This window comes from Megalobrama amblycephala, linkage group LG1 (assembly GCF_018812025.1).
Source record: "Megalobrama amblycephala isolate DHTTF-2021 linkage group LG1, ASM1881202v1, whole genome shotgun sequence".
Lineage (NCBI taxonomy): Eukaryota > Metazoa > Chordata > Actinopteri > Cypriniformes > Xenocyprididae > Megalobrama > Megalobrama amblycephala.
The window spans coordinates 58,098,132-58,117,861 of record NC_063044.1 but is presented as its reverse complement, the minus strand read 5'-3'; the positions used below and the strand labels follow the sequence as shown (position 1 = coordinate 58,117,861).

At 38.3% G+C, this 19,730-nt stretch overlaps 1 protein-coding gene across 2 annotated transcripts in view; it reads left to right on the top strand.

Moving 5' to 3' along the window:
- syt3 (synaptotagmin III) overlaps positions 1 to 19,730 on the top strand; it is a 56,690-nt gene that overhangs the window by 16,946 nt on the left and 20,014 nt on the right. For both annotated transcript variants that reach the window (XM_048204036.1, XM_048204045.1), the window contains exons 4-10: positions 733 to 1,137; positions 1,284 to 1,392; positions 2,624 to 2,806; positions 8,000 to 8,126; positions 8,444 to 8,662; positions 14,027 to 14,147; positions 14,693 to 14,864. In XM_048204036.1, coding sequence (XP_048059993.1) covers positions 733 to 1,137; positions 1,284 to 1,392; positions 2,624 to 2,806; positions 8,000 to 8,126; positions 8,444 to 8,662; positions 14,027 to 14,147; positions 14,693 to 14,864 — 1,336 coding nt within the window. The remainder of the gene's footprint in view (positions 1 to 732; positions 1,138 to 1,283; positions 1,393 to 2,623; positions 2,807 to 7,999; positions 8,127 to 8,443; positions 8,663 to 14,026; positions 14,148 to 14,692; positions 14,865 to 19,730) is intronic.

Below are 19,730 nucleotides of genomic sequence, written 5' to 3'. Positions count from 1 at the left end.
AAAAAGAGTTGTCAGTTTGAATTAGTTTAATGACTCACTCACTCACTGAATCGATCACTGAACCACAACTCAAAATGTACCAAGAACGCCTATGCTGTGTGTACTTAAGGCTTGTGATACTTAGATCAGTGTTATATATGACTGTTTTTTATATGACAATATGAAATTTGAAATAGTATATTAATATTAATTAAATATATATTTTAATTTTATAAACTGCTTTAATGAAAATGTCTGTTTCTGTTTTTTTCTGATTTAGTTTTGTGTTGTTTTATGCATTTATATATGTTTTAATGTGTGAAATTGTCGTTTTTGTGTGAAACCGTCTAGACCAGGACATTCTGAAAGAAGAGATCATGTATCTCAGTGGAATTCTCCTGGTTAAATAAAGGATAAATACAAATAATGTAATATTTAATTATAGACATTCTGAACCACTTTGAGTGGTACCTTAATAAAACAAATGAAAATATGTTACAAAATATTTTTTAATTAGGTTATGAGGTTTTTGTTTAGTAGATGAATTTTGGTTTTTATTTTTATTACTTAGTATGTGTGTTTAGTATCTAGTTATGACCAATTATTTTATCCTAAAAGAACCATTATTGGATTTGGTAAGGAACCGAAAGCGTTCAATGGAACTAAACCAGAATCATTACATTTCTTATGATTTTTGTTACCTCTCAAGGTTGTAATAAATCAAACACTTTCTCTCCTCTCTCTCTGTTTCAGAGATCTCTGTGAGTCTGCTCTCCGTCATTGTAACGTTCTGTGGCATTGTGCTGCTCTCTGTCTCTCTCTTCGTCTCCTGGAAGCTTTGCTGGTTGCCGTGGAGAGATAAGGAAGGAGGGGGTCTGAGCTTGACGTCGGGGCTCCTGCCTGGTGGTGCCAGTTTGGGCGGGGTCGGAGGTGGAGGGGGCTCCTCGCTCCTTCCTCCCCTCTTGCAAAAGAAGGATACTCACTCCTCTTCCTCACTGTATCCCTCGCTCTCCCAGCATGGGCAGCATCACCCCCATTTCTCTGACCTGATGGGGGTGGAGGGCGGAGGGGGGCTGGTAGTGGGGGGTGTGGTTGGGGGTCCACAGGAGATGCAGGAGCATTCCTACCTAGACATGGACACTTATCCCAACAATGCTGGTGAGCAAAACTCTGCATTGTATAAAACTTGAAAGCACTACTTTACTCTTTGTGAGACCTAAGAGACAATGATCATTGTTAATTATACTCCATTCTCTTAACTACACACCTTTCATCTTTTCTATGGCTTATGTTTTCTCTTCCAGCAAACCTTAAGTTGAGCCAGACATCTCCCGAGTTGCCCCCAGCAACAGAAGGAGGCTCAGCTGCGAAAGACCTGCCCAATGCCCACTCTCAGCCGCAGGTCACCACCAGGTCAGTGACCTTTTCTTCTTGTTCCTGTCTGTGGTTGTGTTGTGTGTGTGTGTGTGTGTGTGTGTGTGTGCTGCAGGCTGATGGAATGGGTGTGTAGTTTGTGTCTTGTTATAGAATGTTGTATTGAAGTAAAATATAGTGTTTTTGCTTACTGAAGCAAATCTTATATATGATACTGTTGAGATTTTTAAAAATATTTTTGAAAGAAATTGTGTAATATTGTGAAATATAATTACCAAAATAACCGTTTTAATTATATTATAAATATATTTTAAAATGTAATTCATTCCTGTGATGTCAAAGCTGAATTTTCAGCATCATTACTCCAGTCTTCAGTGTCACATGATCCTTCAGAAATCATTCTAATATGATTTGATTCTCAAAAAACATTTATTATTATTATCAATGTTGAAAACAGTTGTGCTGCTTCATATTTTTGTGTAAACCATGATACTTTTTTCAGAATTCTTTAATGAATAGAAAGTTCAAAAGAACAGCTTTCTTTGGGAAAGAAAGAAAGATCTCAATGGCAATACAATACTTTTTGTGGTGCACTACAGTAAAAATTACTGTAATCATGTAAACAATTTGTTAATAAGTTAATAATAAATTTAAATGCAAAACAACAAATACCATGATAAATAAAAACTTTACATTTAAATTATAGGTAACACTTTACAATAAGGTTCATTAGTTAACATTAGTTAACTACATTAGTTAATATGAACTAATAATGAACTGCACTTATACAGCATTTATTAATCTTTGTTAATTTCAACATTTACTAATACATTATTAAAATCTTGTTAACATTAGTTAATGCACTGTGAACTAACATGAACAAACAATGAATAACTGTATTTTCATTAACTAATGTTAACAAAGATTAGTTAAATACAGTAACAAATGTATTGCTCATGGTTAGTTCGTGTTAGTTAATGCATTAACTAATGTTTAACTAATGAACCTTATTGGAAAGTGTTACCAAATTATATTTTATTCATTCATTTTTTTTCTCTACCAGCCCCCCACCCCCCTCATTTGCATTAGTAATCAGTAAAAAGTAAAATCCAAAATGTTCAAATAGGCTTCCTTTTTTGAAGAATATGTAATTTAACAATTTCCTCTTTTTTATTGTGGTTTGGTGGGACCCTCCTAACAGCCCGTGTGGTTTGGAGTTTGTCTATACATGCGCATGTGTGAGTGTGTTCACCCTCTGGTCTCTCTCCAGGCCTAAGCCCATGACTCACCAGCTCTCCAGCCCTGATTTCCATGGTGAGGAGAAGAGTGAGCAGCTGACCAGCATTGGGCAGATCAAACCAGAACTTTACCGGCTGCGCCAGGGAGACCAGGGCGATGGCAAACAAGGCGACAACTGCGGCAAAATCAGCTTCCTTCTGCGCTACGCCTTCAAGTGAGTTCGCTCGGATCCATCCCACCATCACCTCCTCTCCCCAAGGGGAAGCGTCTCGTATGGAGCCGTCACACAGTGTGGATCCATGCTTCTCAATACATCAGTGGGTTATAAATAGATCTCATCGGCAGGGCCTACAATTGAAAAGGCGAGCTTGAGAAAGAAGCAGGGGAGTTGAAGTCAGCACAATGAGTTATAGTCAGGCCCATCGTGGGCAGCCCGTGCACGTCAGACCGGGTCCTTTATTTTGCCGTCACGCAGAGGGACATTAGAATGGTGGAAAGTGCTGATGTTTGAGAAATGAAGGAAGGAGAGGCTGTTTCACTCATGAATTATATATGACCAGCCACTTTAAACAGCACGGCCTGTCAACACATAATAACACAGCACTGTGTATCGGCCAGAATTACAGAGGAGGCTGAGGGAGAGAAAGAGATGAAGATGGGTGAGTGGAGATTGATATCTCATTCTTTACACATAGGGAGTAGGTCAAATAAATGATTTGACACTTCTGTTCATGTTCATCACATTATCGCTCTATTATGTTCTGCTGTGAGTTCTAAAGTGAGTATGTCACAATTGTGAGTGCGTAGGAGAAGGAAAGCTTTTGAATTAAAGGGATAGTTCACACAGAAATGAAAATTGTGTCATAATTTCCTCATGTTGTTTCAAACCTATATGACTTGCATTCTTCTGTGGAACAAATAAGATGTTTATTAGAATGTCTAAGGCGTTCTTTTCCATATAGTGAACATGAACAGTCACCCTTCACATTCATTTCATGGACAAGACAAGTTTAGATATTCTGCCTAAAATCTTTTTTTTTTTTTTTGTTCTACAGTCATGCGGGTTCATTTCCATGCATTTTTTAACACTGCCAGTTTAAACGTGCAAACGCATGAAGCAGCCGTTCACACATCAACTGAGCAAAGAAATCTTTTGCATGGCTTATTGCACCTAAACTGTCAAATACACAAAAATGTGTTCACGTAAACATTTTTTTTGTATGTTTTATTGTGTTTCTTTGTCCTATTGCTTGTAATTAGTGTTAATTTATTTTCTTTTGGACAGTTTTACTTGTCTTTTTACTTATATTAGTTAGGCTAGTATTAGTTTTTTGCTGTGATATTGAAATTGGTGTTGAGATTGTGAAGTTTCAGTGGTATTAAAAATTTGGTTTTGTAATATAATTTTTTAGAAAAAAAAAATGATTATTTCGCATCCAAAATAATATGTGTGTACTATATAATTTATATTATATATAAATACACATATTCATTTTATATATAAATATATTTTTGTTAAACATATACACGCATGTGTGTGTATTTATGATAAATATGCACAGTACACACATATCACGTAAACACAAACTTTTATTTTGGATGCGATTAATCGTTTGACATCACTAACTGTGATATAACATCATAGTCAGTTCACCCACCCCTATGGTGAGTAAATGAGCAGAATTTTTATTCTTTCAAAAAAAAAAAAAGCTAACTGGGCATGCTACGCAGCGTTTGCGAGACAACTAGTGGCCAAGATTGTTTCTCATCTCCGTGTGTTTAATTGACATCATCACACCTCCTGCTATGCTGTTGCGTTTGCAATACATCAATGCGAATATGTCACAGCTACAAGCATTTTGGGAATAGCGGGCAGGTTGACACTGTCAGTCAGAGTCGCATCCGGTGGGACGCAGCTTTCTATCAGCACAGCAGTAGGCCGATAACACATGCGGCACGGAGGGAATAGCAGCTATTTCCAACCCATTGTCTGCGCGGGTTTGAGTTGAATGTTGTTTTATTATTATTTTAATTTATCCATCTATTTGTCAGACTCCAGCTGAGTGCTGATCGTTGTATTTTCCACACGAGCGCTTTCAGACTGCATGACTTTTGTTTGAGTTCTTGTTTTGTTTCTCAGTAATTTTGTAAAGGTGGTGGTGTTGGGGGGAGGGTGGGGTTTGAAGGAGCCTGTCACTGAATAATGAAAAGCCGCTGTGCGATGCAACACACAACTTGGGGGGGGTGCTTTAAATGCTGGGCAAGACAGAGCCTGTCATTTTCAATTATAGCCCTGAGTGCTAATAGCACCGTACATTTCTAAAGACCAGTCTGATTTAAAGTGTGCTGTTGTTCTGCATGCCACTTGCCATGAGATTCATTTCTAATTCCAGCAAATTGATATAATGTATATTAGACTGGACAGCTCAAAATGCATCTGGGAATGTTTTTTCTAACTTAATGTCAACAAGTATCTTATTTTGCGATCTGATATGATTTTACTATTAGCAAGAACATCTTAAGGGACACTCACGCTGACAGCGAATAAAGCGGAGGAATTTTCAGAGTTTTTGTGCTGTTGGTTGCTAGTAGGTGGTCCTACTCGACCTCTAGCCAATGAATTCAGGGGATGAATCACTGTTTGCACTTCTGTTGGTGGTCGCTGCTTCTCTGCACTGCTCATGGCATCTGAATCATGGTTAAAATGCTGCAAGCATGGTAATCTACACTACGCATCTGTACATATTCTCATTATTATAACGCTCCGGTCCATCATTCATCATCGGTTCATTATTATCATTTGATGAATTATGCTTGCAACCTGCTTTCAGTGGGCATTAATAGCATGACGTTAATTGCACTAATTAAATAAATGTACAATACTGTTCAAAAGTTTTGAGTTGTGTTTTTAAAGAGGTAAACCCAGCCTGATCTGCCGGCGATTTGATTTCGCCCGGCAACTCAGTCTGGAAACCCGTACATTAATTTCTGCTGCATCTGTTACACTTTTGCGGGAACCAATCACAGACTGGCTTATCCACCTTGCTCGCTATTGGCGGGTATAACACGATGACGATAGAGAAGCGACGGCAAGCACGACCGTCAATCCAATTCCTTTTAACCTCTCGACGATGCTGAATGACTTCTTTAGTTTAGCAAACAAGTCGCTCGAGTGGGTGTAAATACCACTCACTTTCATGTTTTTTTTTTTTTGCACAACCTGCAAAAATCGCTCGATGCCATTGTTGCTTCTGCAAACCGCTGATCAATGCTACAAACCAATACAAACTAAACCTGTCTGGAGTTTTTGCGTCGCTCGGCAAAGTACGTCACCCGGATCGTTGATCTGATTGGTTGAAGGACTATCCAATTTTCTTCTAAAATGAGAATTTTTATCAAGCTTGTATGTTTAGGTTCACTAATTTCACTTTAATGGCAATAAATAGGTCCTTTTTATTGCCATTAAAGTGAAGTAACTGAACATAAACATACAAGCTTGATAAAAATGCTCATTTTGGAAGAGAAATTCAGATTCAGGCTTTTGCATTTAAAGTCTTCATTTATTATTATCACAGTTAAAACAATTGACCCTTCGCAAAGACCCGCCCCCCTTAGTTACTGTTGCTTTGTCTGACAAGCCATGGCGCTGTCACGCCACATGCAGTGAAAAATACATTGGAGCAAAAAGGATACTGACAACACGTCGACAGACAAGACAAAGCAGGTTACTTATGATATTAAACAAAGATCCAGCTTTCAAACTGTTAATTTTTTAAGAAATTCGAACAATAAAAAACGTTTTGTGGCTCTTTAATGTGTCGTGACAGATTGCTGTAGCGCCTCAGCTCAAGTGGCTCGTAAACCGATCATCTCTTCCTACTAGTTAATTTATAGCATCAAATAAACATGAATGAACATGAGAAGGAATGTTGTTTCAAACGCGGAAAGACGTCAGTACACACCATTTTTCAAGTTCAAGTCCACCGAGGTTAATCTTCTAACTCCTGACTGCTTTGTCGGACAAAATGGGGGATTTGGCATTATGATTGGTTAGATCGCTTGTCAATCAAACTCCCAGAGATGGATCAATTGAGATAAGATAAAGTCAAAATTAGGGCTGGGCGATATATCGCATGCGATTGTCACACGCATTTCGTCAGTAAAGCCAGTTCCCTGATTACCGCTAAATCGCCATCACCTGCTTTCAAATGGAGCGCCATTTAATAGACAGAGCCGTAGATCACTGAAAAGCCATGCAATATCACGTTCATTATCGAAGGCGATTCATCTGCGATATTAACGTGATATTGCGTGGCTTTTCAGTGATCTACGGTTCTGTCTATTAAATGCCGCTCCATTTGAAAGCAGGTGATGGCAATTTAGCGGTAATCAGGGAACCAGCTTTACTGACGAAATGCGTGTGACAATCTCATGCGATATATCGTGCAGCCCTAGTCAAAATCTTTTTGCTCACATTTGCCAACCGTTTCTTGAAAAAGGATGACTTCACGTCGCTTCAAAGTGCTGTCAGCATAAACAGCATATGTTTATACAGTATTGGATGATTAAATTTGTCACTTACAAATTGGATGATAATATCGCATAATTAATGTATTTATTTCCATCCTGACTTGTTGAGATTTGTACCGTCATGTCATGTCATTCTTTGTGAGTGACGTGTCAGTCTAAGGCCGTATTGGATTTCTGCTTGTGTTCTTCCTCCCCCAGTGTTGCTGATTTGTTTAAGTGTCCTAATGAAAGGGTGACGCATTTGTTAACGCTGAGAGACACATTCTAACGAGGCCTGATTAGCAACCACAGAAGTTCCCCCGCCTCTCTTATTTACATCTGCGCAAACACTGGGTGAGCCTTGCGCTTCAGAAGTTCACGGTCATGCTGGGCTTGGCACCAGATCGCTGCTGTCTAGCCTTGAAATGACCTATGGTTTGCTTCATAATAAGCTCTGGATTATTTATAAAGTCCGGTGTTGGAGGCCACAGTCATTGCATTACGCATTAAATATTCATGTCTTTATATTCACATTAGGGATGTATTATCTCATATATTCACGTTCGTACAAGATCCTTTTAGCTAGCGCAGCACAAGTAAGGCTCCGTCCATCTGTCAATTAATTCCAAGTCATTGAGCTGGGTTGTACCATTGGCACCTCCTCTTTTTGTTCCTGTTTTTCCTGAACCTCGGTGACAGCCATTGAGCCTCACTGAACTCAGTGCAGCAATGCTGTCCCGATACTGGCCTGGATGTCAGCTTATTTCAGCATATACCAACTCTCTTGTCATTGCCAGTTAGATGATGCTGAAATGAACTCACGCCCAGGCTAGCAAGCGCAGGAAGCTCCAGATAGTTCAAAGTGAATTATGGTGACGCTGACATGTCTTTCTTACAGCACCGAGCAGCTGGTGGTCAAGATACTGAAAGCCCTGGACCTCCCGGCGAAGGATGCCAATGGTTTCTCCGATCCTTATGTCAAGATCTACTTACTGCCTGATAGGAAGAAGAAATTTCAGACTAAGGTATCTTTTTTTATCCTAGCGAAGCAGCAGTCAGCTCGCTGCTTTTACAATAATCCACTGTTCAGATGGCAGACCCTCTTAGGACTCATTAAGATCTGCGTTTCTCAGCCTGCCAGTGGATTTTTTTCCCTCTGCCCTAGTTCATCTAAAAATACATCTATATCAGCCGATGCATTTTGAATTAACTTTATGCATTTGCAGTTTTGATGTTAACCAATCTCTTGTTCGCTCCCCTCATTCACTTTTGCCTCTCAGCTCCTCCGCTTATCTAATTTCCTTCACTTTCTCTCATTTCCGCTCGGGGCTTTGGTTTGCAGGTGCACAGAAAAACTCTCAACCCGATCTTTAATGAGACGTTCCAGTTCGGCGTGCCCCTGGCTGAGCTGCACTCGCGCAAGCTCCACTTCTCCGTCTACGACTTCGACCGTTTCTCCAGACATGACCTCATAGGTCAAGTGGTGGTGGATAACCTGCTGGACTTCAGCGAGGGAACCGGGGAGAAGCCTATTTGGAGAGACATTGTGGAAGGAACTGCGGTGAGATAATGACACAGACACACATTAAAGGTTCATTAGACCTTAAACACAAAGGGATTCAGTGAGAAGGAATGGTTGATAGCGTTGAGTATTTGCACATGCTTGTCTGTGTTATTTTAGCACTCGATTTGCTGAAAGATCTATGCAAATTGGGTAACGCCACAAATACACCAAAAAAAGAAGTGCTAGTTCTGAGTGCTAGGTTGTGGAGGATGCAGCAGACTACAACTACCAGATGTTGGAATATGATGATCTGGCGTACTATGCTGAGACTGTACAGCAGGGCAATTCAGCTTCGGTCCTGGAGAGCTGCTGTCCTGGGGAGTTGAGTTACAACCCTTATCAAACACACCTGCGTGAAATCATACAGGTTTATCCATTGTATGGATAAAAATCTTTTATGTTTTCTAGAAGAAAGAAAGTCATACTTGTTTGGTTTTCGATTACGGTTGGAGCAAAACCCTGCAAAAAGTAGACATCCAGGACCTGAGTTGAATAGCCATGAAAGACAGCAATCAGATTTTCTTTTGTCATATTAATTGCCATACACAGTAGTAGGGAGACAGGAAGTCAAAGAGAGAGAGGGGAACAGGATGACCTGGGCCAGACTTGAACCCAGGTCTCCTATGAGCGCCACAGCTCAATATGTGAAAGCACTTGCGCTGAACATATTAGCACCCCACCAACGCCTGAATAGGAAATGTTGGAAAAACACTGGATATGTGCCAAGATATAACACTTGATCATCATTTGATAAATTACTGCTGTCATCAACAAAAAGATCTACACATCTACTTTCCCTGGGTGGTTCATGCACAATGTTAATTATGACAGACAAATAGCGCTGGGTTTTGTGAATTGAACAGATCTTTTTTCTACACTGAGAAAGATATTAACATCTAAATTAACTGTTTTTACTCAAGTGAATTGTATTAGTTAAAGGCACAATATGTATTTATGTGTCATTAGGGGTCACTAAACTCTTCAAAACAATAACAAAGGCGTAGATAGATGATGCAGTGAATGAGCGTGGAATCATGGAACTTGTCATCATGCCGATTGATATAATAATGTTTATGGGGAAATAATGTCCGGCGCCGTTCGCGTTCTCCCGTTCAGCACCACGTCCTTAAATTAGTAAACGCATTTGCGCCAGTTAGTGCGCCCATGGCCGTGCTGGTCTAAAAAAGAGGTGTGTTCAGGCGCATTGCTATTTTAAGGAGCTGAAAATAGACTGCGCCATAGACCAACTCAAACCTGGTCTAAAATCAATGGCGCAATAATTTTTTGTTAGAGCGCGTTGGTAGAAACTGCGCCTCTGGGCGCGTCCACAGTGCGCGTTGACTTTGCTTATTACACACAGGGATGCGAATCACACAAACATGCCAAATATTAAAAACAAAATGATTACAGTGTAAAAGAATATTATTGTGTAGGCTACATAAACATAAAAATGTAATGATGAATAGCCATTGCGTGTATTAGAATTAGGCCACCTATTTTCAATTCAGCCTATTACTAGGCCTACTTATAATGATGAACGAAATTGGCTAATTAATTGAACAATCGTGCCAATACACACACATATATATTAACTGACTCATCGCGCGGAGCTATTTGAAAGCCTGCATCCAACGCAGACGACTGAAAGATTGACTGGCCACTTAATAAACTCCGCCATGTAAATAGCAATTCGGCATGGCGCGAGCGCATCTCGCTCTTAAAGGGAATGGGAGATGACACTCTGATTGGTTTATTGAACGTTACGCCCATTACGCATTAAGAGAATAGGGACAACCCATTTCAAAAATGCGCCCCGGCGCACGGACCGTTTTTCCGTCGTTAAAATAGCAAAAGTGGATTTGGACACGCCCTGAGTGCACCTGCGCCATGCGCTTTACACTTTGCGTTTAGATCGTTAAAAAAGGGCCCATTATGTCATTGACAGGCGACAAGTGACAAGGGAGGGACGGGCACTATTTAAAATGTCTCTGAATTTACAAATTCTTGGAAACATTTAGGATAATGTAAGTACACAGTTGAACGAAATATATAACGCTATGCAAATGGTTTTTTGGATATTTTAATATAAAAATCTTACATATTGTGCCTTTTAATATAGCTGAATCCACCTAAATGTCCACCTACATTAATTATACCAACAAACATAATTTTTAAGAAATGAATCAGGTAGAAATTGTTCTTAAAGGTAACAGTTGCAGGTAACCACATTTTACACTGTAATATACATAGAAAGGAGGCATGTTTGTCCTGAAAAAATAAAAAATTAATTTAAATATAGCACTATATTTATGCCTTTCTGTTAAACTGTACTGCAAGTTGTATTTTATTGAGAGGCTTGGTTTTGCACCCAAACACTGTTTAGCAAATTTCACCCAATAAATTATTCTTGGCTTAATTTTAAGAACCTTAGTCAGGTCAGATTTTATGATAATTATGGTTTCTTTCATGGTATTTGCGTATCTCTTTTAAGCGTAGTTGAAAAGCTAATTTTACATTCATGAGACGTTTTTCACAATTGAAAATCATGCATGATTACATGCTAAGTCGATGATGATGATGTGTCCTTGGGGATGTTGGTAGCAGAGGTGTGAGGAGATCTAGTGATGCATGTGCTCGTCCTTCCAGAGAAAATTACATGAAATTAGTGAAGGTCAACTGTGCGAAAGGGCTTTTTTCAAGAGCACTTCTGAAATTGCCACAGCATCTTAATGGAGCGGTTTTAGAAACATTTTTATCATAATCCGAGGTGTTTGTACCTTTGGAGGACCGAGGGAATAAATCAAATCGAACACCAGCTGTAGTGTGTTTAAATAAGGAAGATGAAATTTTCTGCAGTATGAATAGGTCAAATGAAGGAAAAAAGATAAATTTGGCACCATCTACTTTGTCTGACGAGACAAATTTAAAAATGGTTCAGTGATGCATGCTGGATTTCAGTATGTTCCTGACATTTGTGTGTCTGACGTGTGAATAGATGTAAATGAAATGTTTACACGCGGGGTTCAGCCAATTGGCCACTTAGGTGGCATTAACAGATTTGCCTACACAGCTAGTTTAAAAAAAATTCACGAAACGTAGCATTCGCATCACGTGTACAGACCCAGACCCAAAGCTGGCAGCTTCTATAGTTCTTGGAGAGATGTACCTTAGACGCTTGACGTTTTTGATGAAATATTGCGGCTGTTTTTGTTTACCTCTGCTGCTCTTGTTCTTTTTTCATCATAGCTGATGATTAATTCTGTCTGGCACAACAAGAACTTGAGAAAGATGAAACTCTCAACAAAGAGTATAAGGGGGAAAACAACCATCCTAGCATCTCAACACCAATGCTTTAGCTAGGAGAATCTGTCTGACATTCTTTAAACACATGCAAGTGATAACATAATAAATGTAAATACATTTTTAATCTGTATTAAACATAATATTCTTTGTGAAACCAGGAACAGTGTAATGCTTATTTGCAGTGTAGTAAAGTTGTGAAATACAGACAATAATTTTGTAAAAACAAACAAAAACTGTGTGTACAGTAATGCGCTTACAATACTATTCAAAGGTTTGGGGTCAGTAAGATTTTTTTTTACATTTTTTTTTTAAAGAAAATACTTTACTTAGCAAAGGAACATTAAGCTGAGGGATAGAAAGTTAAAAAGAACAGCATTTATTTAAAGTAGAACTGTTTTTTTACATTATAAATGTGTTTACTGTCACTTTTGTTCCTAAAAAAGGTATCGCGGTTTCCACAAAATTAAGCAGCACAACTGTTTTCAACATTGATAATAATAAATGTTTCTTGAGCAGCAAATCATCACATTAGAATGAATTCTGAAGTATCATGTGACACTGAAGACTGGAGTAATGATGCTGAAAATTCATTTTTAAAAAATATTAAAATCTTTTTACATTTTAAATCTTAATATCTTACAATATCACTGTTTTTACTGTATTTTTTATCAAATAAATGCAGCCTTGATGAGCATAAGAGACCTCTTTCAAAAGCGTAAAAAAAATCTAACTGACCCCAAACTTTTAAACTTGTATGTACACCGTCTCTTTGCGGTAGTCTTGTGGTCAGTTCACCCAAAAATGAAAATTCAGTCATTAATTACTCACCCTCATGTTGTTCCACACCTGTAAGACCATCATTCATCTTCAGAACACAAATTAAGATATTTTTGATAAAATCTGATGGCTCAGTGAAGCCTGCATTGTCAGCAAGATAATTAACACTTTCAATGTCCAGAAAGCTACTAAAGACTTATTTAAAACAGTTCATGTGACTACAGTGGTTCAACCTTAATGTTATGAAGCGTTGAGAATACCTTTAGTGCGCCAAAAAAACAACTTTATTCAACAATATCTAGTGATGGGTGATTTCAAAACACTGCTTCATGAAGCTTCGAAGCTTTACGAATCTTTTGTTTCGAATCAGTGGTTCGGAGCGTGTATCAAACTAGCAAAGTCACGTGATTTCAGTAAATGAGGCTTCGTTACGTCATAAGTGTTTCGAATCGTTTTGAAATTTCAATGGTTCACGTGACTTTGGCAGTTTGATAAACGCTCCGAACCACTGATAGGTACTGATATTGTTGAATAAAGTCATTATTTTATTTATGTTTTTTGGTGCACAAAAAGTATTCTTGTCGCTTCATAACATTAATGTTGAACCACTGTAGTCACATGAACTGTTTTAAATATGTCTTTAGTAGCTTTCTGGGCATCTGAAAGTGTTAATTGTCAAAAATATCTTAATTTGTGTTCCGAAGATGAACGAAGGTCTTGCGGGTGTGGAACAACATGAGGGTGAGTAATTAATGACAGAAATTTTAATTTTTGGGTGAACTCACCCTTTAATAGATTTGCATAGTCATAACAGGAGTTGAGCTGCAAGATTGCATTAAAATGGCTGAATGTGTGATCAGGGCATAAGCCTTAAAAGATTGTATATATTTTCATGTTTATCATGGTTCTTTTCCATAGACATCCATTGTTAGTGCATTGCTGTAACACGATTAGTACAAATTCAAGGGCGAGTTGAAATGATTTTCTGTGGTAATCAAAAGCAGGCCACAGACGCCGTCTATAAAGCTTCATTTGAATTCAATCTGGAGAAATCCTTTAAAATTGTTTTATTTAGTATTAAAAGCCACAGACATTCCTTCAGTTTATCCTTTCTGTTAAAAGGACAAATTAATTATTGAAACATGTCAGGGGAGACAGTTTAATTATTAAAAGGTTTCCATGAATTTCGTTATTTTTTTGCATTACTTTCAGCATTTGCATTTGCATCTCAGTAACTTCAAAGTGACCCAGGACCTTTCCATATGTTTGTTATGTCTGCAGGAGAAAGCTGACCTGGGCGAGCTGAACTTCTCACTGTGTTACCTGCCAACAGCTGGCCGACTGACCGTCACCATCATTAAGGCCACCAATCTGAAAGCTATGGACCTCACAGGCTTCTCAGGTGCTTGGGCCATTCATTGTCCCCAGCTATTCCTCTAATTCCCTCATAATTAACAGCGATACCTCATTAGTGCCTCAGACATTGTTAACATTGAGACGTGATGAAACCGTTGCTCATTAATAACCCTGATGCAACACGTCCTGCATGTGAATAATGAGATAACTTTAAAGGTCAGAAAAGCATCAGTTCTGAAAGTTGTGAATATCGAAAAGCACCTCTAAAAAGTTGAATGTCAAAAGAAAAACGGCTCATAAAGGCATCAACATCACAGTCATAAGGAAAAGAGACATCTGTAATTAGTGTTGGCTAATTGAATTATCACAGCAAGGATTAAAGTAATGTAATAAAGATTTCTCTCATAGGACAGAGTGCATTATAAAAAAGTAACATTCGTACTGGCATCATTATGCCAATGCTAATGTATCCTTATTGCTAGCACAATAATTATCTATGCCGTTATTAGCATTAATTTTAATGTTGTCAAAACATTATGTGCTGCTGTTGCTATTTCTCTCTACTTTACTCCTGTGTTCTTGCTTTCTCAGATCCATACGTGAAGGCATCTCTGGTTTGTGAAGGTCGAAGGCTGAAAAAGAGGAAGACGTCCATAAAGAAGAATACTCTCAATCCTACGTATAACGAGGCTCTGGTCTTTGATATCCCCAACGAGAACATTGAGAATGTGTCGCTCATCATTGCTGTCATGGACTATGACTGGTAAGATCATGACTGCCTTTTTCATGCTGTGATAGGATCTGAGACACATGCTGCAACATGTCAAGCTCTGTGCTGTGATATATGAAGCTTGACAGGAAGTGCCCACTTGTAACTTCAGGCATGCTTACAGGCTGTGTCTCACAGAATTCATTCAGGAACACATGGATTTTCCATTCATCGAATGAATGAAGCATTTATAAAAGGTCTGAGGGAGAACTTTAAATTAGATCTACACAATGTTTCCTGCAGAGTCCACTTGTGTAATACTATGTCTCTAGTGTAATATATACTATACATACAGTCAAACCAAAAATTATTCAGACATTTTTGATATATTTTTTTTACTAGTGGGTGCAGGACACTATAGTTCATTTATGTAAGTGAGGATAGCAAAAATAAAGTAAACTGTGACATATTATACCCAAAAATTCTTCATACAGTGGACTACCAGTAAAATTGATAAAAATTTGGAACCAAAAGTTATTCAGACACTTTGACCTGACCATGTTTTGCTTTAGTGTTATCTGACATAATTAAGATTAATTTATTCTGACACAGTTTAACTCTGAGATCTTGTCATATTTTATAACATTTTTTTAACTATAGTGAATAAACTGTATTAATGAATGAAATGTTCAAGGTGTCTGAATACATTTTGGTTTGACTGTATAATATATAGTCATATATAATATATTTTTGTAATATATAGTATATTTTTGTACATTCTATTCATCAAGGAATCCTGAAAAAATGCATCATGGTTTCTACAAAAATATTTAGCAGCACAACTGTTTTCAAAATTGATAATAATAGATTAAGAAATGTTTTTTGAGAATCAAATCAGCATATTAGGATGATTTCTGAAGGATCATGTGACACTGAAGACTGGAGTAATGATGCTAAAAAATCCATCACAGGAATAAATTACACTTAGTTGAAAAACAAAACTGCATGCATTTTGCGGAAGAACATTGACTTATTTGTGCTTTTGGCACTGCATGACTGCATGACTGTGTGGATGAATATGATTATCCTACTGCTCATAAAGCACTCACTACTAGGCTTAAGAGAAATAACCAGTTTAGATGGAAAGGATCTCAAGCTAACTAGCTGAAGAAGTTACTGAAGCTATAACCATGGATAGTCACGGTACTTTCTTGAAAATAAATTCCAGCACAGTACTACAACAACCATAATGAAATGATCCTTCACAATAGATAATGCTTAACAATGAACTCTGTTAGGGAACTAACAGAGAACTCGATCGTTGTGCCATCTAACCTATCTCACTCCCACACCATACATGTGTCAAAGTAGCCGGAGCAACTTTTCTCTATTTACGGATATGACGAGTCACGAGACAGGCACGGGCGAGTGACGCATGTACGCAATTTCCCATGAAAACCATCCCGCCTGGTCTAAAATATAAACCAGGGTAATTAGGGTAAGACAAAAACACGTTTTGGAAGAAGGATTTATGATGTATTTACTCATTATTTATGTTAATTTTGATAAAACAAAAGTTACATAGTGGACCTTTAAAGGTCCCATGGCATGAAAATTTCACTTTATGAGGTTTTTTAACATTAATATGAGTTCCCCTAGCCTGCATATGGTCCCCCAGTGGCTAGCAAAGGCGATGGGTGTAAACCAAGCGGCAACCTCCCCCAGTTTCTCGTGAAGCCAATATGGAAGTAACTTAAACTGCGATTCATCGACTGGCCGCTAGGGACAGGCTGCAAAAGGGAGCAGAATCTCATTGACCATCATGTTAAAACAGCCAAGTTTACAGCACAAAAAAACATGTTTACACTCTGGTTCATATTGTGTTTTGGTCTATACTGCTAATTTTGTCCTTCATGACAACTCTGAGGGGGGTGAATTTTTTTATAACTTATCCGTTTAAATTATATTAAGCCTTAAAGTTCTGCATAATTAAGGGCGTGGTCACTTGAGTGACAGGTGGATTGGCGCTGCTGTCTGTGAGCCGTCATGTTACCTCAGCAGCTCATTTCAGCCGCTGAATTTGGCATCTCAGCCGTATTTGTGCCTTTTTTCTGGATTATTTTATACAATATATGGCTTGCTGCATACTTGAGACAGATGTCAGTCTGTGTGCATGTGCTGGCATGCGGAACACACGTTGTTGGATCGTCGTGGCATTGGCTAAAAGTTTTGTACCTGAGATTTACTACAATGACAATACCAGGAGGATATACAACTCCTACAGCACTGCTTGGATATTATAACTAAAACTGCTGCACTATTTTGAAAAATGATACTTTGGACACGTGCTCATTAGTTTGAGAGAACATTTGAGAGTTATACAGATATCTGGTACTGTACGTATAGAATTTTACATTATAAACGATGCTCAGATTGCATCCTTTCTTGAAGAACGATGATGGAGAGCAAATCATTCCTTAGATATGTAATGCAAACAATGGATAATATATAAAGATTTCATGGATTTAACGCTTTCATGAACAAAAAGTTTTTTTATGTTTTGAAATGGACATTTTACCCAAGTGCAACGGATTGGATTCATCTCGCGATCTCTATTTCATTAAAGGTATGAAATCCCAGTTGATTTTTTTGTGTTATTTGCACACCCCACACAAATTAATTAGCCTACTGGTGTTAGAGCATCTATAACGTTACCTTAAAAATCACTGTAGATTGACAGTAAAACTTTAGTACTTTCTAATGGTATTGTTATCTTTATTAATATTTTAGATAGTATCAAAGATAGATATACTAGGCGGGCGTGGTTTCAGCAACAAGTCGCATGGGCTCCAACTACATCCCGCCTCTTTGCCCATTTTCAGTTATCCGGGAGTGACGTGCGGTCACGTGCAGCTAAGATGGCCGCGGCCTCATTTACGCGTCAAAACTGCTGTTTAGAACTCTATGGGTGACGTCACGGACACTACGTCCATATTTTTTTACAGTCTATGGTGTAAACCAAGCCCTGGGTAAATTGAGAAAATGAAAGCTCAGACGACCCAATCTGGAATCTTCCCCATATGTCGTCATAAGGGGAAAGGTTACCTCCCCTTTCTCTGCTTTGCCCGCCTATGAGAAAATGAGCTACTACAGTGAGATTCTAGCACAATATATATATATTTTTTTCCTCGAGAGACATCATGCCTTGTAAACGAGCGAATCGTGGCAGTTGCTCAGTGTTTGGATGTACAAATGAACACCTTAGTATTTTATTTACTGCTGTAGCCACTGAGTTGCAACTTCTTCATCCGGATCAGATTCTGGGTCAAACTGAAAGCTTGAACGACTGCGTGTCTACGAGCCATTGGATACATCCACTGTCAGTGTCAACATTAGCGCATGCTACAGTGGCCGCAAGCTGGTTAAGGCCACACCCACCCTCCACCTTACCCCGCCTTTCTCCTCCTCATTAGCATTTAAAGCTACAGACCCAGAAATGGCACGTCCTGAGGAAAGCTCATTGTGGGACTGGCTTGTAGTGGCTGAAATTCTACACCAAGGCTGAATTTCGGGAAAAAGACTTCAGATACAGTACTAGGGACCGCTTAGGCCTATATAAAAGCATCCAAAAAGTAGCATGTCATGGGGCCTTTAATTAAACAATAATCAGTTAGATGAATTAAAGGATTAGTTCACTTCAGAATTAAGATGTTCCTGATAATTTACTCACTCCCATGTCATCCAAGATGTTTATGTCTTTCTTTCTTCAGTAGAAAAGAAATGAAGGTTTTTCAGGAAAACATTCCAGGTTTTTCCTCCATATAATGGACCTCAGTGGGGTTCACCGTGTGGAAGGTCCAAATTACAGTTTGAGTGCAGCTTCAAAGGGCTCTACATGATCCCAGATGAGGAATAAGGGTCTTATCTAGTGAAACAATCAGTTATTTTCTAAAAAAAATAATAAAAATGTATATACTCTTTGCAGAGCGTGTGCAAGATGAGCATTTGTGGTTAAAAAGTATATAATTTTTCATTTTTTTTAGAAAATAACTGATTGTTTCGCTAGATAAGACCCGTATTACTCAGCTGGGATCGTGTAGAGTGATTTAAGGCTGCAGTGAAACTGCAATTTGGACCTTCCACCCATTGTACCCCATTGAAGTCCACTATAAGGAGAATAATCCTGGAATGTTTTCCTCAAAAACCTTAATTTCTTTTCTACTGAAGAAAGAAAGACATAAACATCTTGGATGACAAATTATCAGGAAATTTTTATTCTGAAGTGAACTAATCCTTTAAGTAACTTAATTACAATTTTCAGACTAGACCATAGTGCATTTTACTGCAGTATGTTGTTTGAGAAATTAGCAGTGATGAAAACTAAATAAAGGATCTTTTCATGCATTTGGCTGATACTGATAAGATAGTTTGTTGTTTAATTAGTGAATTAGAATTCCTGCTGCACATATTTGTATGTGCCTGCACGCTCCGCTGAACATAGGGCCTTATGCCCCTGTGTGTCAGACTATTACTGGTGGACGTCTGCACTGTTTTGCATAAAGACAGACACCTCATGAATATGCATGGTGGCCTAATACTAATGAAAGTAACGTCTGGTGGTGAGACACTCTGTAACACAGCCAGTGTTTCTTGTCTGATGGGCTTAAGTCACCTTGTGTGTGTGTGTGTGTGTGTGTGTGTGTGTGTGTGTGTTTGGCTCTTCTTGCAGCACTTCAGTATGACAGAACTTCAGAGTGTCATTTATGTCTAGTTTTTATATTATAATACATGTTTTTCACTTTTCAAAAAATAAGTATACCTACTGCTAGGTGTGTATTGTCATCTAATCCCACTTTTATGCTCATATTTTGTGTTCTTTTGTGGGAAAAATAAGCTTTGTTAAAATCAGGTGCATACAGA